This window comes from Poromitra crassiceps (genome assembly GCF_964638095.1).
Source record: "Poromitra crassiceps genome assembly, chromosome: 8".
Taxonomy (NCBI): Eukaryota; Metazoa; Chordata; class Actinopteri; order Beryciformes; family Melamphaidae; genus Poromitra; species Poromitra crassiceps.
In genome coordinates, this window is record NC_139629.1 from 29,388,435 (window position 1) to 29,414,369 (window position 25,935).

The window sequence follows — 25,935 nt, forward strand, 5'->3', positions numbered from 1 at the left end:
GGGGGGCTCCAGTTTCAGGGAAGGCTCAGTGGATGGAAGTGAAAAAATATTACGGTACATTAGTTATCAAAAGGAGATCACAGAGAATAGCCTAAATGTGTGAGATTTGGTTAAAAAGTGTTCAGAGATACAGTAGTTTTGGGAAATTGTACAGTTTTTCCCACTTTACCAGACTCCGAAACAAACAAATGCCTTCAGACAGACATTTTTTTATAGTCTGAAGTATGTCGAACGGCAATACCAGGATATCTTGGCTCAATTGTTGAGTGTCTATGGAGCCAATGACATGATACATTTCTCTGGGACAGCTCGGCTGTATTGTGGAAAACCAGGGGGATTTCATTTCCAGATAACATTTGCATTGATTGAAGGCTTTGGGAAGAAATTCATAACGGGGTCAACTTCACTATTTATTTATTTTATTTATTTGTCTAAGCATTTAAGCAGAAGCGTGTCGATCAAAATGACTTTTAAGATCATGAAAAATGGTACATTCACTAAGGTGTGTCCAGACTTCTCTAAATGAAAAGTGAGTGTGTGCTGTGTGCAGGTGTGGGCGTCTGGTGCTGGGGTGAGCTCCAACCCCCCCACAGACCTGCTGTGGAAGGGCCAGGCCTTCTGGGGCTCAGGAGAGGACGTCCACGTGGTGCTGACCAACCCTCAGGGAGAGGTGAGCCTATCGCCTGACTGCCTGCACCCACCCTCTAACCTTCTGTCTATTCTTTCATCTTACACACACACGTCGGTCAGGATCTGGCCGTAACGTGAACGTTATTTGTTTTACACCTTTCAATGTTGCTGTGATACGACGACTCCTGCTTCAGTGTCGGCTGCCTCTGCACGCAGAGCTCAGCTGTCCTGTTGTCAATTTGAACGTGCATTACAGCCAACAACTGTATTACACAGATTTCATTCATCTATTTGATACCAAAAAAATCAAAGTTCCACATGATCGATTTGATTCTTAATGATTATTATTGGTGCCCATCCAGAGTGATGCTCTGGTCCAGGTGATGCGGCGGCTTTCCTCCGACAGCTCAAGCTGGGGGGTGGATTAGGGGTCGACCGATATGGGTTTTTCAATGGCCGATGCTGATATTTAGAGCAGAGGTTCTCAAATGTTTTTCAGCCAAGGACCCCTTATAACAGTGTTTCTCAAACTTTTTCAGACCAAGGACCACTTAACCAATTAAAAAAAAAACTCAGGGACCACCTAACTCCCAAAACATCCCCAAAAACAATAGGCCTACTACTTCAACTGTAAATGACAAATTACAGGCTAATTAAATGACAAATAGCATTAAGGCTGTACAATTCATCAAATTTCTGGCTTCCCACAATTATGAAAACAAGATAACCGATATAAAAAATATATACAATTTATTTTAGTCCATTTACCTTTCTTTTTTTCTTTTTTTTACATGTATTTCTCCTTTTCAGTTCAAATATATTCAAAGTTCAAAGAAAGTTTTTTCAAGTTCAATAAATGCACAATGTTGCCAAAGTCAAATAGGCTATCTGTTGCCATCTTAAAGTTGCATTCGGTGATGTTTTTGTGTTCAAATAAGTGTTAAATGGCTCTATATTCTGACAGCAATCACCGAAATAGAGTGTTTGGTCAGTAACTTGGAACTCCCAACCACCCGCTGTAGCCTACTTTGTCTCTCTCCTGTAGCCCTGCATGCTGAGTGGACGTATCTCCGCAACCGTAAATCGTAGAGACTCGGGGGTGGGGCGTTGGATTCGGGGTGAAAAAATACATATAGTCCTTAATAGGGATGGGCGCGAGTACTCGGGTACTTGAGCACTCGTTCATAACGTCAGTAGTCGAGTAAGGTTTCTGCTGTTCGGGTACTCGCCCCACTCCCCACCCCTTTAAAAATGGTCTAGAACAGGGGCACTCAATTAAAATTCAAAGAGGTCCAGTTAGAGAAAATTTCCTCAAGCAAAGGTCCGGAACATTGTAACGTAGCTTACGCTATGATTCAGTGCCATTGAACTCAATGATTGAAGTAGCCTAATGGTACAATGTCTGTATGTAGTCAACAACTGACTGTTAAATCAAAATAAACATCAACAATGCTTATTTACAGTTTTCATATTTAACTGGATTAATTACCGTAAATTCCGGACTATAAGCCGCACCTTTTTTCCCGTTTTTTGGCCTTTTTTGGCCCCTGCGGCTTATATAACGGTGCGGCTTATCTATGGATTAAAAAAAAAAAAAAAAAAAAAAAATCTCTTTTTTAGCACTCTTTCTAACTATAAATCCACTTCTGTTTTAATTTCCTCTCTTGCCCTCTTTTCACCACACTGTATGACACTGTATGACACTGTATGACACTGTATGACACTGTGTGCACTGTAAAAAACAACACAGGTGGTGTTGTGTTATGTTGTTTTGTTGAAATGTTAATAAATGGGAGCTTCCTCAAACATACATACGGTAATTAAACATAAAAAAAAAAAAAAAAAAAAAAAAAATACCATTAAAACACCCGCGGCTTATAGTCCGGTGCGGCTTATATAAGAAAAAAATAGTCAACTTTGCAGGTGCGGCTTATACACCGGTGCGGCTTATAGTCCGGAATTTACGGTATACATAACTAGCCTACTATAATAATTAAATTCTCTTTTCTCATTTCAAGTAAAATAATGCATTTAAAAATAACATACAACAGAGTGCTTTGGAAAAATGTGCATCTTAAAATGAAGTGCTTAAATTTAAGAGAAATAAGTTTCCCCTTTTCTTCACTCCATTTCACATTTAACACTCTCAGCCAACAAACAACCCTTTCTCTTGAGAGAAGTGAGCTCCCTATACCTATCTATCTATCTGTCTGTCTGTCTGTCTGTCTGTCTGTCGATCAACCTCGCATGCTGTTGCGTTGGGCAGTGAGTGTGCCCTGGTGTGTGTATGTGTGTTTGCTCATGTGTGGCGCTTCCATAGATCGGTCAGGATCGCACCGCACTTCACACGAGACATACTGGTTTTTGATCTGCCCGTAAGAACAATGAATGGACATGTAAGAGTGGTTTCTTTTGAGCACACCATGAAATTACTATCTCAGTATCTCTCGCCTTGCGTCGCCTCCCCTCCGTCCGTGTGTCTCGCAGCACCACTCGAAGCAAAAGAGAGAAACGATTCGCTTATTTGATTGGCCGAGTAGCATCACGTGTGATGATTTACAGCACGTGCATTGGTCTGTGAGCTTCCTGGCAGATAAACCAGTAGTACCGTAAATACTATAAAAGCATGTGCCGGTTAAAATAGAAACGCTCCGTGAAAATGTAAGTTATCAATGATTTGTAGGTTATAGGGCTCGGTCCGGATAGGAAGGTGTCTCGGTCCGGATGCGGACCGGAGTCCGGACTTTGAGGATCGCCGGTCTAGAAGATCTACGCACGCATCGTCATGTGGATCTGGCAGCATGAACTGCACGGGCGTCAAGTCAGCCAGAATGTACAAGTACATCGTCCGCTTTGTTGCTTTCAAAATAAAACGCGTATTGTAACGTAACCTTATTTATTTTGAGTAATGCGTTACAGCCACAGTTTCACGCCATATAACATCACAACGAGTATTTTGATACAAGGTTTGCTGCTTCATTCGTTGAAATACCTTTTCTCCTCCAACATGCATCAATAAGCTATTTACTTTTGTTTAAGTAACATTATTTTGAAAGTTTTAACCGGAAGTTTTCCAGCTCGTCCCAAAAATGGTGGCTGAAGATATGCTCCCGAAGGAGACGCACACTTCTTCATAGCCCACGTCGCACGCCCGATAAAACTCATTCAAAACTTTGCAGTAACGCTAGTTTACTGACTACACTGTCGTTTCCCATAACGGTAGTCACAAGAAATGTGGAGAAAGAATCACTTTTTGGGAGACAATCGCTTCATGGTGATCACTATTCAGCTGCACCTGTAACGTTAATCACACTGGTCAGTTTTCACTTTTTGGCAGAGCACCGGACCTTGTAATCCGTGGATTTACGTTAGTGTAACAGTGACCATAAAGTAAAATGGATGATAGGCTACTGGACAATAACCTGACATTGCTGGACAATGGACATGTAGGCTATTGGAAATACATTCGCTTGTTTCACAACTTGTCTGCTCCAAAGCGCTAATGCCATCCATCCAACCATCGGAGATACTGTCTGAGGTAGGCTTTAGATGTTCGCTTAGCGTCACCTAATTACTATTAGAACCATAGTAATCACACAGACCCCGCCGCGAGTGCTCGAGCACTCGTTCATAATATAAGGAGAGTACTCGAGTATTTAAATTGCTTAAAATGCCCATCCCTAGTCCTTAATAGGCATCGCGATGTGATCTTCCATTTCCCAGAAAACGTAACATTTCTCTGATTAGATAGTGGGAGGGAGAAAAAAAAAGGGAAAAAAGATCAATCTACCCGCACGTGGTCCGCGGACCACTGTTTGAGAAACACTGCCTGCCTTATAAGATAGAAAATTTACTGGGGACCGCCTCATTCTGATTCTGAAATTGATAGGTTTGTTAGATTAGAATGTAATCCATGAACCATTTTAGATTTAAAGTATACAATATTTTCGTTGAACTATGAAGCTTTTGCAACAAAAAAATATATATATATATATATATATATTATTATTTTTTAAATATATATATATATTTTTTCCTGAAAACTTTTCACGGACCCCCTGGCAAAGTGCCAGTGTGTTTAGGTTTGTATGAACTGATGACAGGCTTGGGGAGGAGGAACGTTACTACGCCATCGCTCATTAAACACTGCACATGCACGCGCGCACACACACACACACAAGGAGACGAGCACCGAGGTGAGGCTCCATGTTATTTAGCCTAAGGTATTCTAGCTAGAAGCTAACTTTAGCTAGACGTTCCTCCACTGTTGACAAGTTGATCGTAGTAATGCTAGCTTTTGGACCCGTGTTAAGGTAAGCCCGCTTGTTGAATCGCTAGCCCACGTGAGCAAATGCAACCTGCTAAGGTGTGTGTGTGTATATGTATATATATATTTATAAAACGGCTCTCTCAAATCAAGCAATCTGATTGGTTCACAGCCATTGTATAAATCCAATAACCCACTCCAATAACCCATGGCCATGGGTTATTGGTTGCCATGGCAACTCTCTTACTAAAAGCCTTTGGTTACCTCAAAAAAAAACAATGGCGGAGACAGCTGTCAGATCCTTGTGAATCGATCTTCGCTTATAACTTTACTAATACTTCGCAGAAAATTATGTTTTGTGCAAGAATAGACGCGGGCTAATGTCTCCTTTGCAAAAAAAAGGCTGTTAACCCCGCATTTAACCCCGCATTTAACCCCGTAACGTTAGTTGGTGTCGGGCTTTGCAGAAAGCACTCAGCTTCTCAGCAAGCGCTGAGAATGCAGCGCTGCGCTCGAGCTGCCTGTCGGGCTTTCCAGAAAGCTCTCAGCTTCTCAGCAAGCGCCAGGATTGGCCAATGTCAACTTCAGTCTCCAGAACGATCCAATCAAATCACCCGCACGTTCTTGCGGTCCCGCCTTACAGTAGTGTTTCAACTGACTATCAGAATACCATGCCAGTCGGACTTATAGTATTATTATTATTATTATATTATCATACTTGGAAACCGTTTTATAAAAGCAATATAGCACTCGAGCTGCGTGGTGTTGTGGCATATATCCCGCTGATCAGCAGTTATCCCACTTGGCCTGCGGCCTCGTGGGATAACAGCTGATCAGCGGGATATATTCGCCACAACACACTGGCTCTCATGCTATATTGCTTAAATATATATATATATACACGGTGTATATATATATAGCCAATATTGTCCCCATGTATCATGATAAGTGTGTGTGTGTGTGTGTGTGTGTGTGTGTGTGTGTGTGTGTGTAGGAGGTGGCGAGGAGAAGCACCACATACTCGACGGCAGCAGAAGAAGAGGAGGAGGAGGAGGGAGTGGAGGTGATTGAGGAAGAGCTCTTCCAGCAGCAGGTAAACACACTGACATGGCTCACTGCTCACTAGGGATGCCACGGTGTTGACATGTTCCCACCGGGTAATAAAAACGTGACAACACCGGTGTTACTGGTGACACCATAAGAATAAAGGTAAAAAAAAAAGCGTGCTGCCCCGCTGTCCTCACGGTCCATTCAGTCAGCCCATCCCTGCTGCTGTGGAACGTTAGCTTGGACGCTCACAGTCACAACACTGGCTGCCTCACAGTACACACTCATGGCTACATCTGACTCGAGACAACTTTTCAGACCCTCCTGGAGACAATCTTTCTCAAAAGATCTATTAAAGATCTATGTATCTATTAAAGCAGAAAGACATGCTACTGTAGCTAATATCTTTTTTTTTTTTTTTTTGTCCCCCATTTGTGCTAATTTTAATGTATTTATCCTGGTTGCTGCTCCACCCTCTGCCGATCTGGGGAGAGCCGAAACTGTCTCCATGCTTCCTCCGAAACATGGGCAGTAGACAGCCGCATCTTTTCACCTGACAGGGGAAGCTTCACCGGTAGGACATAGCACGTGGGAGGATCACGCTATTCCAACGAGTTCCCCTCCCCTTGAAACAGGCCAAGCGACCAGAGGAGGCACCACTTCAGCGACCAGGATATTGCATGTTTTGGTGAAGGGGGTTCCTATATGAAGGAAGCCCCCGGGAGGCACGGGGAGAACATGCAAACTCCACACACTCCTTTTGACAACCCCACCCGGGTGGTGGGCACTCGAGGACATGCGGACGGGCACGCACTCCTTCAGTGCTCACAGCGTCCCAGGTGGGAATCGAACCCAGGACCTTCTTCTAGCTGTGAGGCGACAGCGCTTAACACTGCGCCGTGCCCCTCTAATATCTACCCTTTAAATATTTGGTTATTTATAGCAAGTCTTTTTTATCGCAGGTCATATTGCAATATTGAACAATGTTATCGCACATCGCAGATTTTCCTATTGTGCAGCCCTATGTCTAGATGTCACTGATGATGTCATAGATGATGATGTCACAATGTCTATGACATCATCAGTGAATTCACAATTGCTTGAGTGTAATCAAAAACGTGACCACCAAAACATGACCAGAATTGCAGAACCCACTTACTTCCTTTTTGTAGTTTTGTCTAGTGATGGGTGATGGACTCTCGCGAGTACATAAAGTGACCAAATGTCAGAGCATGCAGTGGTTCTCAACATGGGGTCTGGGGACCCCCAGGGGTCCTTGAACGGGCCTAACGTTTTTTTTTCTGGTTTGTTTGTGTTTGCAGGGAGAGCCGGCACGCACTGCCAGGAGCGGCTGCTCCATCATGTGAAAACACTACACAACGACCTCACACTCCAGCCAGTCTCTGCTGCCAACTGTATCACGCAGAACTATTTTTATATCTTTTCTAGTCTATTTTAAGAACCGTGTGAATTTTGTTAGTTCCCCCCCCCCATAATACGATGCAGAACCGCCTTTTGTAAAGTTTCTTTTTAGCGCAACCAAAACCATGTTTTTCTGAACAAAAAGTTGTATTTTGTAGTTCAGAATGTTCTTTTGTTTGTCTTCTTCTAGAGTGCAACTTTTGGCCGCTCTGAAGAAGCGGGCAGCTTGCAGACAATTTGTTATAGGTGCTGTGATATTACATTGTTATTACTATTATTATTTTTTAAGATCAGTTGTCTGAATTCTTTAATTTGAACTTTGTGAAAGCCTCTTCATAGAGTGTAATATTCTAGTGTGACAGTTATATTAATAATTAAGGGTTAAGAAAATGTGGGTTATATAATTTGACGTGTTATTTTTAGACGGGGTTGGGAGGGATCGTGGGATTTTATAGTAAGATCTGTTAATGGCATTCTTCCAGCATATTTTTGAAGCTGCTATTTGCAGAAAACAATGCCATGATATTGATTGTATTTGTAAGGAAGTCAGGACATGTAAGATTTTGTCGCTGTCCAGCAGAAACCTCATATCTAAAAAGAAAATTATTTTTCACAACATAGGGTTGTGAAAATTTTTACATTTAACATAGGGTAATAGTAGTAATAATAACATTAATAACAGTAATATAACATTTTTCGCTGGTCCAAAGTATACCTGAACCTTTTAACAGGTTATTTTCGGGTGTTCACTAAATCAAAAGAAAATGGCCAAATTTGGAGATGGAAGATTTCTGCCGGACAGCATCAGTCATGATTGAGCTCATCATGAGCTCCTTGTCTTTTTATGAAAATGGATTAAATGATGTAAACACATTTAGCTGACTTTGCTTAAAATAACCATTTTACCATCAAGTGTTGATTGTTTGTGATTCCCCCCCCCCCCTTTTTTTTTTCCTTTCTGCTTATTTGAAATGTTGGATTTTTGTGTGTTGGGGTGTGTCACTATGCATGCAATGTTTCTGTAACCTTCATATTCCAGTGATAATAAAATAAAAAATAAATAAGGGTAACATCTTGTATGTGATTAGGAACTCAGACTTTGTGTGTACAGCAGGCGCGTAGCCACGGGTGTGCTAGGGTGTGCCAATGCCACCCAGACAGGCCGCTGGCACACCCAAAAAAAATGGGGTAAAAAAGGTTTTTTGTTTTGTCTGCAAAACACATCAACGCTGTCATGCACTGTGTCCAACTTATCCTATGTGCGAATAGAAATCACGCTCCGCTGACCTATGTGCCCCGGAGCATCATGGGAATAGTTAAGCTGTCGTCCACGTAAAGTAAACAAATGCACGCACAGCTGTAGCAGCAGCAGCAGCCCAAATCAAGAAGACATGAAACAAAGCTCGCTTTTAAGCTTTTTCGGCAAAGGCAAGAAACGTCGCTTTGACGACGAGGAAGAAGATGACTCGTCGTCACCCTCCCCCTCAACAAGTGCGGATTGTAGTGCACCTTTCCCGCACCTGTATTGGTGGTGTACAGTGGAGAAGAGACAGATGATTATGAAGAAGATGATGCAGCCGAAACAATGACGTTAACAGCGGGGAACGCAGCCAACAACACACTGGAGGTTTGTGCAGAGCCAGAGGACACTGAGAACGCTACAGATCTCTCTGCAGTAGACGAACCTTCATGCCAACCAAATTTGCGTTCTTTCCCAACTAGAACACTCATTGGAAAAAGTAGGTGAGACTTTTTTGAGATACTAAACAAAGTGGTTTTACATGTTGCCAAAAAATACAATTTAATTGACTGCTTCTACCTGCTAATAATGAGTGTGAAAAGGAGCAAACAACACACAAATATTCCTCTAAATCTGGTTTGAAAAGACCCAAGACCAAATGGTCCGCCCTCCGGCACACCCTGGCTTTCTGTGGCACACCCAATGAGCCAAGTCTGGCTACGCTACTGGTGTACAGTCACATTGTTTTAATGTTGCAGTATCACAAATATTTGCATGTATGCTTATTGTTTTCCTCAAACTAAACCTAGTTACGTATTTGGTGGGGGTTATGTTATGGCAAACTCACAAAGAAAAGCTTATTCAACATTTTCAAAGGTGTCCCCAAATGTACTTACGAGGACTCGTTCATTTGGTTACAAAAGCACCAATCGTCATCCCTGCAATATCGATATCGAGGTATTTGGTAAAAAAATATTGTGATATTTGATTTTCTCCATATGGCCCAGCCCTACATCTACACATGTGGCTTTGACTTACAACTGAACATTTAGCCCATTTGCATAAAATAGACATATCTTGTGTATCACTGTTAAGCCTAAAAATACTGAGATATTTTTCATCCATAATATTGCACAGCTCTATGCCAGAGGAAGTGGGCTGTAGCTCACCCAGATAGACATGGATGTGGTGCAGAAGGTTGTTGGTTCAATCCCTGCATCCGACTCTTAGCTTCTACTTGTCCGCCCCAGCAGAAGGTCCAGCAGCAAGTGATGTCCAGTGGTGTAGTGGAGGGTAGACGCAGGTAGACTGAGTCTACCCTCCTATTGTTCAGATGGTTTTGAGTCTACCCAGTCTTCCAATCTGGGAACCCATCGGTCGAGAGATGAACCCACTTCTACCGGCAGATGGAGATTCCACCAGAAAACGCTGCATTAGAACCGTGAGGCGGAAACCGCAGCACTCGCAGCCTGTCTAGTGAACACTGCTGTCTCCACCAGACACGCCCCCGGAGCGGCTCTCTGCTCTGCTCCACTAAACAAATCGGTCTGTGTATTTTCACTTCTCTCTCTGCTTTCTATAATAATGCATCCCTCAATTACTTCATGCTTTATTATTTTGGCAGCTACTTGGATTCAAATGAACTTAGTGAGTTGGTTTGAAATTTCTGTATAAATTAACTAAATTCAGTAATGTTCAGGTTATGGTAGCCTAATTGTTCTCATTGTTAAATTGTAGCCTATAATTCAATCTGTTGTTTTTGTAGACTGCAATAATGACTGCCCAGCAAAAGTAGTTTAAACTAGTAAGTATATATATACCGTATATATATATATATATATATATATATATATGCGGCCGGGGCGTAAATTACAGTCTACCCACTTCTCCAGGGACCACTACACCACTGGTGATGTCACAGGTGTTGACCCATTTAAAATAGCACCTTTTTCTCCATATTTCTGCCCTGGGGGCTTTAAAAAAAAGGGAAAAAAAGGGTGGGGGGGATGTTGGGCGTCTGGGGTTGGGGTATTATTGTACTAATCATGAGACCAAAATGTTAATTTTTCTACCTGCACCTAAGAGTTTGTTGACGAAGAGAAAATATGATGGCTCATAAGTAAGCTGCCTTATTTTATGCATGACTACACAGTCCGATGACTGTATTCGACAATACCAGTGTAAGCGACGTGTGTATGTGTGTGTCGAGACAGTCCAAGACGTTCTGGGTTTTACTCATAACTTTTAGTGAGGTAATTCGGGTGCAGCAGGCAGCTCAGCCCTGCGGCTATCTTTTTCCCCACCGCCTCGTTCTCTCCTCACAACACCACTCTCCAACTCTCCTGCTATCTCCGCCTAGTGGCCGACTCCAGCACATCACCCAAACATATGAACCGGAGTTGTTAAAAAATGGTTTCCCTGAATACAAGTTATAAACTCCACTTACAGACAAAAAAGGCAAATCACACAATTTTAATGAAGCAGTCCCATCCTCCCCAAAACAAAACACACAAAACACAGTATCCCATTTTACCAAAAGGAACAACACATGACTAACCACAGCATTTGAACAAATAAATCATTTTCTAGTTACATAAGTGCTGTACTCCATTGTACCACTTCAATTTCAGAAGATGGTTCAAGTGATTTTTGGCCTTCATGAACATAAATATGAAGAATGGTGGTGGAGTGAATGCCATGACCTTTCCTCACATAAAATAAAAATAAAATGTTAATCCACTTCAAAAAAGCGGAGAGGATAAAATCATCTGAATAGAAAAATCACCAGACTGACATCTTAACCAATATTTGTGTAAATCAGGTCTCGGTCTTCCAAAGCTATTTTGTCAGATGCAAATTAAAATAAATAAAATGATGTGAGCATAAAGATTGACTACTACATTTTATGACGTATGGCCCCCATGGAAAAGTCACTCTAGTTTGGGAAAAAGCTCGGAAAACCTGGGTCTGACATAGCAAGCGAATTCAATGTCAATGCTAGTTTACATAAAACAATGAATAACAAACAATATGATTAAGCATCGTATTTTACAGTGTTTTTCCACACAAACACAGTTAATTTCACACCTGTGTGAAATTAAGCCAATAACAAAACAGAAAGCATCTGTTGTCTCAAATTACTTTAAAATGTGATTATTACTTCATGCATCATCTTCAAAATATGCAAATTGAGGTCCACACACACACACACACACACACACGCACGCCCACACCCGATCAAGAGTCAAGAGTCACTTTATTGTCCCATAGGTGGGAAATTTGGTGAAAAACATTCACATACAGATACACACATGTCCATAAAAACAGACAACAAATGCATCAGAGTAAGTGCAAATCAAAAGTAAAAAAGTATCTGCACAATGAAATTTCTGGCAATACCATTCACAATAAAGCCTTATCGTCAATACCATTCACAATAGCCAAGTGGGCAAGACACACAATACACACAGTGGAGCGAGTCGGGCAGCCACTGCAATGCAGTCTTCCATTAATCGTGGAGGCAGTCGTGGTGGTGGTGGTGGTGGTGGTACGGGCTTACCCTAACCCAAACAACCTACCAAAAAGCTCCAACCACAACAATGGGGCAGTGGTGGTGGTGGTGGGGGTGGGGGCAGCCGTAGTGGTGTCCTGGAAGACGGACAAGGTGGTAGTGGGGGCAGTCATGTTGGTAGCGGAGGCAGCCGTGTTGGTAGCGGGGGCAGTCATGTTGGTAGCGGGGGCAGTCATGTTGGTAGCGGGGGGAGTCGTGTTGGTAGCGGGGGCAGCGGGGGCAGTCATGTTGGTAGCGGGGGCAGTCATGTTGGTAGCGGGGGCAGCGGGGGCAGTCGTGTTGGCAGCGGGGGCAGTCATGTTGGTAGCGGGGGCAGCGGGGGCAGTCGTGTTGGTAGCGGGGGCAGTCATGTTGGTAGCGGGGGCAGCGGGGGCAGTCGTGTTGGTAGCGGGGGCAGTCGTGTTGGTAGCGGGGGCAGCGGGGGCAGTCGTGTTGGTAGCGGGGGCAGCGGGGGCAGTCGTGTTGGTAGCGGGGGCAGCGGGGGCAGTCGTGTTGGTAGCGGGGGCAGTCATGTTGGTAGCGGGGGCAGCGGGGGCAGTCGTGTTGGTAGCGGGGGCAGCGGGGGCAGTCGTGTTGGTAGGGGGGGCAGTCGTGTTGGTAGCGGGGGCAGTCGTGTTGGTAGCGGGGGCAGTCGTGTTGGTAGCGGGGGCAGTCGTGTTGGTAGCGGGGGCAGTCGTGTTGGTAGCGGGGGCAGTCGTGTTGGTAGGGGGGGCAGTCATGTTGGTAGCGGGGGCAGCGGTGTTGGTAGTGGGGGCAGTCGTAGTGGTGTCCTGGAAGACAGACGAGGTGGTAGTGGGGGCAGCCGTGGTGGTGGCATGGGCAGTCGTGTTGGTAGGGGGGCAGCCATGGTGGTGGTGAGGGCAGCCGTGGTGGTAGTGGGGGCAGCAGCTGTGGTGGTAGTGGGTGCAGCTGTGGTCGTAGTCGTGGTGGTAGTGGGGTCAGCCGTGGTGGTGGTGGGAGCAGTCATGTTGGGGCGAGGATTTGGCGGATCGGGGATCGGGGAGGCCAGGGTGAGGGAGGTGAACAGGTGCTCCACCGAGGTGCTGGTGCCAGTGTTGTCCTGGAAGAGGGGCGCGGTGGTGGTGCCAGTCTCCAGACTCTCACCCATAGTCAACTCCCCTTTGGCCCATGTGCTCCAGCTCAGGGAACATACGTAAAGAAACAGCAGTAGAAAGGACTTGTGAAGAGCCATGTTTAAGCTGCCTGCAGTGGTATCCAGTAGGGACTGAAGCAGTATGTCAAGATAGTAAGATACAGATAGTACACAGTGACAAGGGTCGTGTGAAAATGAAGCTATTGTTTGCTATCTGCCTGCATGCAGCCAGGACACTGAAGCGGTCTCGCAAGATCATGGCCGACCCCTCCCACCCTGGCCACAAACTCTTTAAGACACTCCCCGACGACAAGAGACTGAGGTCTGCCAAGACCAGAACCACTCACCACAAGACCAGCTTCTTCCCAACCGCCATCAGCCTCACCAACAAGGCCCGGAAACCCCTTCTGCCAAGGACCTCACCAACAACCCCCCCCCCCCCTCACACACAAACTCACTACCTCCTCCAAAACTCAACTGAACTCCCCCCCCATAAAACTGTAACTCACATCTAATTTAATGCCTGTTTAACTGGGACTATAACTTCATGTAAATTCCCTGCACATTTAATGCCTATTTAACTTAGCCTGTAAATTTCATGTACATTCAATGTAAACTCTATTTAACTCTGACTGTAAATTCATGTAAATCCACTGCCTATTTAACGTCTATTTAACTCAGTCTGTAAATCTCATGTAAATTCATATTTATTATCCACAGAACACCACCACTCATGTACATATTGTATTTACTGGATTTGATTGCACTTGCAACTTTGTGATTGTCTTTAGTTATCTTCCTACTTCTTATCTCTGTATATTGATGTGACCGCTACGCTGCATACAGACACTAAGACAAATTCCTCGTATGCATACTGTGGCAATAAAGGCGATTCTGATTCTGATTCTGATCTTAGTCAAGCAGCAGGGGGCCCTCAGATTTGGAGGTATATCCCTACCCGAGTTCAACAAAACACAGGTCATCATCATCTTCAAAATATGCAAATTGAGGTCCACACACACACACATACACACACACACACACACACACACACACCCAATCAAGAGTCAAGAGTCACTTTATTGTCCCATAGGTGGAAAATTTGGTGAAAAACATTCACATACAGTACATACACACATGTCCATAAAAACAGACAACAAATGCATCAGAGTAAGTGCAAATCAAAAGTAAAAAAGTATCTGCACAATGAAATTTCTGGCAATACCATTCACAATAAAGCCTTATCGTCAATACCATTCACAATAGCCAAGTGGGCAAGACACACAATACACACAGTGGAGCAAGTCGGGCAGCCACTGCAATGCAGTCTTCCATTAATCGTGGGGGCAGTCCTGGTGGTGGTGGGGGCAGCCGTGGTGGTGGTGGTGGTGGTACGGGCTTACCCTAACCCAAACAACCTACCAAAAAGCTCCAACCACGACAATGGGGCAGTGGTGGTGGTGGTGGGGGCAGCCGTAGTGGTGTCCTGGAAGACGGACAAGGTGGTAGTGGGGGCAGTCGTGTTGGTAGCGGAGGCAGCCGTGTTGGTAGCGGGGGCAGTCGTGGTGGTGTCCTGGAAGACGGACGAGGTGGTGGTGAGGGCAGCCGTGGTGGTAGTGGGAGCAGCAGCCGTGGTGGTAGTGGGTGCAGCTGTGGTGGTAGTGGGTGCAGCTGTGGTCGTAGCCGTGGTGGTAGTGGGGTCAGCCGTGGTGGTGGTGGGGGCAGCCGTGATGGTAGCGGGGGCAGCCGTAGTGGTGTCCTGGAAGACGGACAAGGTGGTAGTGGGGGCAGTCGTGTTGGTAGCGGAGGCAGCCGTGTTGGTAGCGGAGGCAGCCGTGTTGGTAGCGGGGGCAGTCGTGGTGGTGTCCTGGAAGACGGACGAGGTGGTAGTGGGGGCAGCCGTGGTGGTGGCATGGGCAGCTGTGTTGGTAGTGGGGGCAGCCGTGGTGGTAGTGGGGCCAGCAGCCGTGGTGGTAGTGGGGGCAGCAGCTGTGTTGGTAGTGGGGGCAGCCGTGGTGGTGGTGGGGGCAGCCGTGGTGGTGGTGGGGGCAGCAGCCGTGGTGGTGGTGGGGCCAGCAGCCGGGGTGGTAGCGGGGGCAGCCGTGGTGGTGTCCTGGAAGACGGACGAGGTGGTAGTGGGGGCAGCCGTGGTGGTAGTGGGTGCAGCTGTGATGGTAGCCGTGGTGGTAGTGGAGGCAGCCGTGGTGGTGTCCTGGAAGACGGACGAGGTGGTAGTGGGGGCAGCCGTGGTGGTAGTGGGGGCAGCCGTGGTGGTGGTGGGGGCAGCCGTGGTGGTGTCCTGGAAGACGGACGAGGTGGTGGTGGGGTCAGCCGTGGTGGTGGTGGGGGCAGTCGTGGTGGTGGTGGGAGCAGTCATGTTGGGGCGAGGATTTGGGGGATCGGGGATCCGGGAGGCCAGGGTGAGGGAGGTGAACAGGTGCTCCACAGCGGTGCTGGTGCCAGTGTTGTCCTGGAAGAGGGGCGCGGTGGTGGTGCCAGTCTCCAGACTCTCACCCATAGTCAACTCCCCTTTGGCCCATGTGCTCCAGCTCAGGGAACATACGTAAAGAAACAGCAGTAGAAAGGACTTGTGAAGAGCCATGTTTAAGCTGCCTGCAGTGGTATCCAGTAGGGACTGAAGCAGTATGTCAAGATAGTAAGATATAGATAGTACACAGTGACATCATCAGTGATATCAGCGGTGATGTCACTTGAGCAATTGTGATGTCATCGGTGATGACGTGAGGGAAGCCTTTCTCTATATACAACCCACACTGATAGCACTACTAAATATGCACTTATTTTAAGCAAATTATGTAGAGCTGCACTGTATCTGCCACTGTGTGCATTTCAGACTGAATGGAATATGAGGGTGATATTGGAGTTCTAATTAATCTTCCTTTTATGTATCTCTCTAAGGGGAGCTCCACCACTTGCTCATCGAATTGGACTAAAACTGTGCAGTAGGTGTTAGTGCCAGCAATTAACAAGCCGAAATAAAGCAGTTATGTCTACACACAAAAGATGGAAAAGGAAAATCTACTACAGCATGATTATTGTAGTTTAGCATGGAAACTGATTATTTGATGGAAACGTCGTCAATAGATTGGCTGGGAGCATATTCTCAGTCTGCTGACCTTATTTTATTTTTCAAGTTCATCTCTGACTCGTCCTGCACCTGACCTACAGAGCCGATCGCTCTTTCTTCTTAATATACTCTCATGAATCCCTGGCTTTGGCTCTTAGGTAGCAATGATGACTTAGCTAAGAGGTGAGATACATTGAGGCAACACTTTTAATGATATTTTTTTATTTATTTATTTATTTTTTCAGATTTCACCCCCATTTTCTCCCCAATTGTACTTGGCCAATTCCCCCTGCTGCCCCGGTCGCTGCTCCCTCTGGCGATCTGAGGAGAGGCGCAGACACACACACATGCTTCCTCTGATACATGTGCAGTTGCCAGCCACTTCTTTTCACCTGACGTTGGTGGGAGCTTCACCGGCAGGACATAATAGCACGATCACGCTATTCCCACCAGTTCCATTCTGACCCTGAACAGGCGCCCCGACGGACCAGAGGAGGCGCTATAGTGCAGCGACCAGGACACATACCCTGATTCCAGCTTCCCACCCGCAGACACAGCCAAATCGTGCCTGTATGGACGCCTGACCAAGCCGGAGGTAACACGGTCGGGGATGCGAACCTGCAACCGCGGGGGGCGCGAACCTGCAACCCTCGTGTTGGTAGTCAGGGAATGTACCGCTACACTACCCAGGCGCCCACGTTTAATGATATTTATATATGAAAGTGTTACATTTTTCTCACTGCAAAGGTCCTTTTGCACAGATCCATCCGGGATATGGTAGTCGCTGTCTGTCTGTGCCAATGTCATAGGAGTCTTCTAGTCGTTTTCTATGGGATAGACCCTTCTCACGGGGGCCATTTTGGGTCGAAAAGGCAGGGTAAACACAGGTGCAAGCAAAACACTAATGAGGGTTTCCAACTTCCATGATTGGAATTTGGAAAGCCTCATTAGTGTTTTGCTTGCACCTGTGTTTACCCTGCCTTTTCGACCCAAAATGGCCCCCGTGAGAAGGGTCTATTGTGCAGGGGTGCTGCATGTTATATGGGTGTTGGTGTATAGTGCTCGCGGTAGAGGTGTGCTGCATGTTGGGTGTTGGTGTATAGTGCTCGCGGTAGAGGTGTGCTGCATGTTATATGGGTGTTGGTGTAGTGTTCGCGGTAGAGGTGTGCTGCATGTTATATGGGTGTTGGTGTAGTGCTCGCGGTAGAGGTGTGCTGCATGTTATATGGGTGTTGGTGTAGTGCTCGCGGTAGAGGTGTGCTGCATGTTATATGGGTGTTGGTGTAGTGCTCGCGGTAGAGGTGTGCTGCATGTTATATGGGTGTTGGTGTAGTGCTCGCGGTAGAGGTGTGCTGCATGTTATATGGGTGTTGGTGTAGTGCTTGCGGTAGAGGTGTGCTGCATGTTATATGGGTGTTGGTGTAGTGCTCGCGGTAGAACTTGCCCTCCTTGAGGCGCCTCTGGGATGATTGATGCCGTAGTTTCCCCTTCTGCGTTGTCACATGAAGTAGGTCCCACCCAGAATCAGCAGGAACAGAACTCCACCCACCACCACAGCAACGGTGCCCAGGATGCTGTCCGTCTGGGTGGCCAGGGTCGGTGAGGGCAGGGTCGGAGAGGTGAACACTCGGTCCACAGCGGTGGTGTTGCCAGTGGTGTCCTGGAAGACGGATGCTGCGGCGGTGGGGGCAGCTGTGGTGGTGGTGCTGGTGCTGGCACCCCCTAACCCCAACAACTCACCGGCAAACCCCAACCAGGACCACCACCACGGGGCAGTCGTGTTGGTAGCGGGGGCAGTCGTGTTGGGAGTGGGGGCAGCCGTGGTGGTGTCCTGGAAGACGGACGAGGTCGTAGTGGGGACAGCCGTGGACCGTGGTAGTGGGGGCAGCCGTGGTGGTGTCCTGGAAGACGGACGAGGTCGTAGTGGGGACAGCCGTGGTGGTGTCCTGGAAGACGGACGAGGTCGTAGTGGGGACAGCCGTGGACCGTGGTAGTGGGGGCAGCCGTGGTGGTGTCCTGGAAGACGGACGAGGTCGTAGTGGGGACAGCCGTGGTGGTGTCCTGGAAGACGGACGAGGTCGTAGTGGGGACAGCCGTGGTGGTGTCCTGGAAGACGGACGAGGTGGTAGTGGGGACAGCCGTGGTGGTAGTGGGGGCAGCCGTGGTGGTGTCCTGGAAGACGGACGAGGTCGTAGTGGGGACAGCCGTGGTGGTGTCCTGGAAGACGGACAAGGTGGTAGTGGGGACAGCCGTGGTGGTAGTGGGGGCAGCCGTGGTGGTGTCCTGGAAGACGGACGAGGTCGTAGTGGGGACAGCCGTGGTGGTGTCCTGGAAGACGGACGAGGTCGTAGTGGGGACAGCCGTGGTGGTGTCCTGGAAGACGGACGAGGTGGTAGTGGGGACAGCCGTGTTGGGAGTGGGGGCAGCCGTGGTGGTGTCCTGGAAGACGGATGAGGTCGTAGTGGGGGCAGCCGTGTTGGTGTCCTGGAAGACGGACGAGGTCGTAGTGGGGGCAGCCGTGGTGGTGTCCTGGAAGACGGACGAGGTGGTAGTGGGGACAGCCGTGGTGGTAGTGGGGGCAGCCGTGTTGGGAGTGGGGGCAGCCGTGGTGGTGTCCTGGAAGACGGACGAGGTGGTAGTGGGGACAGCCGTGGTGGTAGTGGGGGCAGCCGTGTTGGGAGTGGGGGCAGCCGTGGTGGTGTCCTGGAAGACGGACGAGGTCGTAGTGGGGACAGCCGTGGTGGTAGTGGGGGCAGCCGTGTTGGGAGTGGGGGCAGCCGTGGTGGTGTCCTGGAAGACGGATGAGGTCGTAGTGGGGGCAGCCGTGTTGGTGTCCTGGAAGACGGACGAGGTCGTAGTGGGGGCAGCCGTGGTGGTGTCCTGGAAGACAGACGAGGTGGTAGTGGGGACAGCCGTGGTGGTAGTGGGGGCAGCCGTGTTGGGAGTGGGGGCAGCCGTGGTGGTGTCCTGGAAGACGGACGAGGTCGTAGTGGGGACAGCCGTGGTGGTAGTGGGGGCAGCCGTGTTGGTGTCCTGGAAGACGGACGAGGTCGTAGTGGGGGCAGCCGTGTTGGTGTCCTGGAAGACGGACGAGGTGGTAGTGGGGACAGCCGTGGTGGTAGTGGGGGCAGCCGTGGTGGTGTGCTGGAAGACGGACGAGGTCGTAGTGGGGACAGCCGTGGTGGTGTCCTGGAAGACGGACGAGGTGGTAGTGGCAGCCGTGGTGGTAGTGGGTGCAGCTGTGGTGGTAGCCGTGGTGGTAGTGGGGGCAGCCGTGGTGGTGTCCTGGAAGACGGATGAGGTGGTATGGGGGCAGCCGTGGTGATAGTGGGTGCAGCTGTGGTGGTAGTGGGGTCAGCCGTGGTGGTGGTGGGAGCAGTCATGTTGGGGCGAGGATTTGGGGGATCGGGGATCCGGGAGGCCAGGGTGAGGGAGGTGAACAGGTGCTCCACAGCGGTGCTGGTGCCAGTGTTGTCCTGGAAGAGGGGCACGGTGGTGGTGCCAGTCTCCAGACTCTCACCCATAGTCAACTCCCCTTTGGCCCATGTGCTCCAGCTCAGGGAACATACGTAAAGAAACAGCAGTAGAAAGGACTTGTGAAGAGCCATGTTTAAGCTGCCTGCAGTGGTATCCAGTAGGGACTGAAGCAGTATGTCAAGATAGTAAGATATAGATAGTACACAGTGACATCATCAGTGATATCAGCGGTGATGTCACTTGAGCAATTGTGACGTCATCGGTGATGACGTGAGGGAAGCCTTTCTCTATATACAACCCACACTGATAGCACTACTAAATATGCACTTATTTTAAGCAAATTATGTAGAGCTGCACTGTATCTGCCACTGTGTGCATTTCAGACTGAATGGAATATGAGGGTGATATTGGAGTTCTAATTAATCTTCCTTTTATGTATCTCTCTAAGGGGAGCTCCACCACTTGCTCATCGAATTGGACTAAAACTGTGCAGTAGGTGTTAGTGCCAGCAATTAACAAGCCGAAATAAAGCAGTTATGTCTACACACAAAAGATGGAAAAGGAAAATCTACTACAGCATGATTATTGTAGTTTAGCATGGAAACTGATTATTTGATCGAAACGTCGTCAATAGATTGGCTGGGAGCATATTCTCAGTCTGCTGACCTTATTTTATTTTTCAAGTTCATCTCTGACTCGTCCTGCACCTGACCTACAGAGCCGATCGCTCTTTCTTCTTAATATACTCTCATGAATCCCTGGCTTTGGCTCTTAGGTAGCAATGATGACTTAGCTAAGAGGCGAGATACATTGAGGCAACACTTTTAATGATATTTTTTTATTTATTTTTTTATTTTTTCAGATTTCACCCCCATTTTCTCCCCAATTGTACTTGGCCAATTCCCCCTGCTGCCCCGGTCGCTGCTCCCTCTGGCGATCTGAGGAGAGGCGCAGACACACACACATGCTTCCTCTGATACATGTGCAGTTGCCAGCCACTTCTTTTCACCTGACGTTGGTGGGAGCTTCACCGGCAGGACATAATAGCACGATCACGCTATTCCCACCAGTTCCATTCTGACCCTGAACAGGCGCCCCGACGGACCAGAGGAGGCGCTATAGTGCAGCGACCAGGACACATACCCTGATTCCAGCTTCCCACCCGCAGACACAGCCAAATCGTGCCTGTATGGACGCCTGACCAAGCCGGAGGTAACACGGTCGGGGATGCGAACCTGCAACCGCGGGGGGCGCGAACCTGCAACCCTCGTGTTGGTAGTCAGGGAATGTACCGCTACACTACCCAGGCGCCCACGTTTAATGATATTTATATATGAAAGTGTTACATTTTTCTCACTGCAAAGGTCCTTTTGCACAGATCCATCCGGGATATGGTAGTCGCTGTCTGTCTGTGCCAATGTCATAGGAGTCTTCTAGTCGTTTTCTATGGGATAGACCCTTCTCACGGGGGCCATTTTGGGTCGAAAAGGCAGGGTAAACACAGGTGCAAGCAAAACACTAATGAGGGTTTCCAACTTCCATGATTGGAATTTGGAAAGCCTCATTAGTGTTTTGCTTGCACCTGTGTTTACCCTGCCTTTTCGACCCAAAATGGCCCCCGTGAGAAGGGTCTATTGTGCAGGGGTGCTGCATGTTATATGGGTGTTGGTGTATAGTGCTCGCGGTAGAGGTGTGCTGCATGTTGGGTGTTGGTGTATAGTGCTCGCGGTAGAGGTGTGCTGCATGTTATATGGGTGTTGGTGTAGTGTTCGCGGTAGAGGTGTGCTGCATGTTATATGGGTGTTGGTGTAGTGCTCGCGGTAGAGGTGTGCTGCATGTTATATGGGTGTTGGTGTAGTGCTTGCGGTAGAGGTGTGCTGCATGTTATATGGGTGTTGGTGTAGTGCTCGCGGTAGAACTTGCCCTCCTTGAGGCGCCTCTGGGATGATTGATGCCGTAGTTTCCCCTTCTGCGTTGTCACATGAAGTAGGTCCCACCCAGAATCAGCAGGAACAGAACTCCACCCACCACCACAGCAACGGTGCCCAGGATGCTGTCCGTCTGGGTGGCCAGGGTCGGTGAGGGCAGGGTCGGAGAGGTGAACACTCGGTCCACAGCGGTGGTGTTGCCAGTGGTGTCCTGGAAGACGGATGCTGCGGCGGTGGGGGCAGCTGTGGTGGTGGTGCTGGTGCTGGCACCCCCTAACCCCAACAACTCACCGGCAAACCCCAACCAGGACCACCACCACGGGGCAGTCGTGTTGGTAGCGGGGGCAGTCGTGTTGGGAGTGGGGGCAGCCGTGGTGGTGTCCTGGAAGACGGACGAGGTCGTAGTGGGGACAGCCGTGGACCGTGGTAGTGGGGGCAGCCGTGGTGGTGTCCTGGAAGACGGACGAGGTCGTAGTGGGGACAGCCGTGGTGGTGTCCTGGAAGACGGACGAGGTCGTAGTGGGGACAGCCGTGGTGGTGTCCTGGAAGACGGACGAGGTGGTAGTGGGGACAGCCGTGGTGGTAGTGGGGGCAGCCGTGGTGGTGTCCTGGAAGACGGACGAGGTCGTAGTGGGGACAGCCGTGGTGGTGTCCTGGAAGACGGACAAGGTGGTAGTGGGGACAGCCGTGGTGGTAGTGGGGGCAGCCGTGGTGGTGTCCTGGAAGACGGACGAGGTCGTAGTGGGGACAGCCGTGGTGGTGTCCTGGAAGACGGACGAGGTCGTAGTGGGGACAGCCGTGGTGGTGTCCTGGAAGACGGACGAGGTGGTAGTGGGGACAGCCGTGTTGGGAGTGGGGGCAGCCGTGGTGGTGTCCTGGAAGACGGATGAGGTCGTAGTGGGGGCAGCCGTGTTGGTGTCCTGGAAGACGGACGAGGTCGTAGTGGGGGCAGCCGTGGTGGTGTCCTGGAAGACGGACGAGGTGGTAGTGGGGACAGCCGTGGTGGTAGTGGGGGCAGCCGTGTTGGGAGTGGGGGCAGCCGTGGTGGTGTCCTGGAAGACGGACGAGGTGGTAGTGGGGACAGCCGTGGTGGTAGTGGGGGCAGCCGTGTTGGGAGTGGGGGCAGCCGTGGTGGTGTCCTGGAAGACGGACGAGGTCGTAGTGGGGACAGCCGTGGTGGTAGTGGGGGCAGCCGTGTTGGGAGTGGGGGCAGCCGTGGTGGTGTCCTGGAAGACGGATGAGGTCGTAGTGGGGGCAGCCGTGTTGGTGTCCTGGAAGACGGACGAGGTCGTAGTGGGGGCAGCCGTGGTGGTGTCCTGGAAGACAGACGAGGTGGTAGTGGGGACAGCCGTGGTGGTAGTGGGGGCAGCCGTGTTGGGAGTGGGGGCAGCCGTGGTGGTGTCCTGGAAGACGGACGAGGTCGTAGTGGGGACAGCCGTGGTGGTAGTGGGGGCAGCCGTGTTGGTGTCCTGGAAGACGGACGAGGTCGTAGTGGGGGCAGCCGTGTTGGTGTCCTGGAAGACGGACGAGGTGGTAGTGGGGACAGCCGTGGTGGTAGTGGGGACAGCCGTGGTGGTGTCCTGGAAGACGGACGAGGTGGTAGTGGCAGCCGTGGTGGTAGTGGGTGCAGCTGTGGTGGTAGCCGTGGTGGTAGTGGGGGCAGCCGTGGTGGTGTCCTGGAAGACGGATGAGGTGGTATGGGGGCAGCCGTGGTGATAGTGGGTGCAGCTGTGGTGGTAGTGGGGTCAGCCGTGGTGGTGGTGGGAGCAGTCATGTTGGGGCGAGGATTTGGGGGATCGGGGATCCGGGAGGCCAGGGTGAGGGAGGTGAACAGGTGCTCCACAGCGGTGCTGGTGCCAGTGTTGTCCTGGAAGAGGGGCACGGTGGTGGTGCCAGTCTCCAGACTCTCACCCATAGTCAACTCCCCTTTGGCCCATGTGCTCCAGCTCAGGGAACATACGTAAAGAAACAGCAGTAGAAAGGACTTGTGAAGAGCCATGTTTAAGCTGCCTGCAGTGGTATCCAGTAGGGACTGAAGCAGTATGTCAAGATAGTAAGATATAGATAGTACACAGTGACATCATCAGTGATATCAGCGGTGATGTCACTTGAGCAATTGTGATGTCATCGGTGATGACGTGAGGGAAGCCTTTCTCTATATACAACCCACACTGATAGCACTACTAAATATGCACTTATTTTAAGCAAATTATGTAGAGCTGCACTGTATCTGCCACTGTGTGCATTTCAGACTGAATGGAATATGAGGGTGATATTGGAGTTCTAATTAATCTTCCTTTTATGTATCTCTCTAAGGGGAGCTCCACCACTTGCTCATCGAATTGGACTAAAACTGTGCAGTAGGTGTTAGTGCCAGCAATTAACAAGCCGAAATAAAGCAGTTATGTCTACACACAAAAGATGGAAAAGGAAAATCTACTACAGCATGATTATTGTAGTTTAGCATGGAAACTGATTATTTGATCGAAACGTCGTCAATAGATTGGCTGGGAGCATATTCTCAGTCTGCTGACCTTATTTTATTTTTCAAGTTCATCTCTGACTCGTCCTGCACCTGACCTACAGAGCCGATCGCTCTTTCTTCTTAATATACTCTCATGAATCCCTGGCTTTGGCTCTTAGGTAGCAATGATGACTTAGCTAAGAGGCGAGATACATTGAGGCAACACTTTTAATGATATTTTTTTATTTATTTTTTTATTTTTTCAGATTTCACCCCCATTTTCTCCCCAATTGTACTTGGCCAATTCCCCCTGCTGCCCCGGTCGCTGCTCCCTCTGGCGATCTGAGGAGAGGCGCAGACACACACACATGCTTCCTCTGATACATGTGCAGTTGCCAGCCACTTCTTTTCACCTGACGTTGGTGGGAGCTTCACCGGCAGGACATAATAGCACGATCACGCTATTCCCACCAGTTCCATTCTGACCCTGAACAGGCGCCCCGACGGACCAGAGGAGGCGCTATAGTGCAGCGACCAGGACACATACCCTGATTCCAGCTTCCCACCCGCAGACACAGCCAAATCGTGCCTGTATGGACGCCTGACCAAGCCGGAGGTAACACGGTCGGGGATGCGAACCTGCAACCGCGGGGGGCGCGAACCTGCAACCCTCGTGTTGGTAGTCAGGGAATGTACCGCTACACTACCCAGGCGCCCACGTTTAATGATATTTATATATGAAAGTGTTACATTTTTCTCACTGCAAAGGTCCTTTTGCACAGATCCATCCGGGATATGGTAGTCGCTGTCTGTCTGTGCCAATGTCATAGGAGTCTTCTAGTCGTTTTCTATGGGATAGACCCTTCTCACGGGGGCCATTTTGGGTCGAAAAGGCAGGGTAAACACAGGTGCAAGCAAAACACTAATGAGGGTTTCCAACTTCCATGATTGGAATTTGGAAAGCCTCATTAGTGTTTTGCTTGCACCTGTGTTTACCCTGCCTTTTCGACCCAAAATGGCCCCCGTGAGAAGGGTCTATTGTGCAGGGGTGCTGCATGTTATATGGGTGTTGGTGTATAGTGCTCGCGGTAGAGGTGTGCTGCATGTTGGGTGTTGGTGTATAGTGCTCGCGGTAGAGGTGTGCTGCATGTTATATGGGTGTTGGTGTAGTGTTCGCGGTAGAGGTGTGCTGCATGTTATATGGGTGTTGGTGTAGTGCTCGCGGTAGAGGTGTGCTGCATGTTATATGGGTGTTGGTGTAGTGCTTGCGGTAGAGGTGTGCTGCATGTTATATGGGTGTTGGTGTAGTGCTCGCGGTAGAACTTGCCCTCCTTGAGGCGCCTCTGGGATGATTGATGCCGTAGTTTCCCCTTCTGCGTTGTCACATGAAGTAGGTCCCACCCAGAATCAGCAGGAACAGAACTCCACCCACCACCACAGCAACGGTGCCCAGGATGCTGTCCGTCTGGGTGGCCAGGGTCGGTGAGGGCAGGGTCGGAGAGGTGAACACTCGGTCCACAGCGGTGGTGTTGCCAGTGGTGTCCTGGAAGACGGATGCTGCGGCGGTGGGGGCAGCTGTGGTGGTGGTGCTGGTGCTGGCACCCCCTAACCCCAACAACTCACCGGCAAACCCCAACCAGGACCACCACCACGGGGCAGTCGTGTTGGTAGCGGGGGCAGTCGTGTTGGTAGCGGGGGCAGCCGTGTT

The 25,935-nt window shown here is 49.2% G+C and overlaps 1 protein-coding gene across 1 annotated transcript in view; it reads left to right on the plus strand.

The window, feature by feature from the left end:
• The window catches only part of lmnb1 (lamin B1), a 48,945-nt gene extending 40,634 nt beyond the window's left edge, over positions 1-8,311 (plus strand). The window contains exons 9-11 of the mRNA XM_083641404.1: positions 551-670; positions 5,892-5,990; positions 7,267-8,311. Coding sequence (XP_083497530.1) covers positions 551-670; positions 5,892-5,990; positions 7,267-7,311 — 264 coding nt within the window. The 3' untranslated portion in view covers positions 7,312-8,311. The remainder of the gene's footprint in view (positions 1-550; positions 671-5,891; positions 5,991-7,266) is intronic.
• Positions 8,312-25,935: the final 17,624 nt, after the last annotated feature.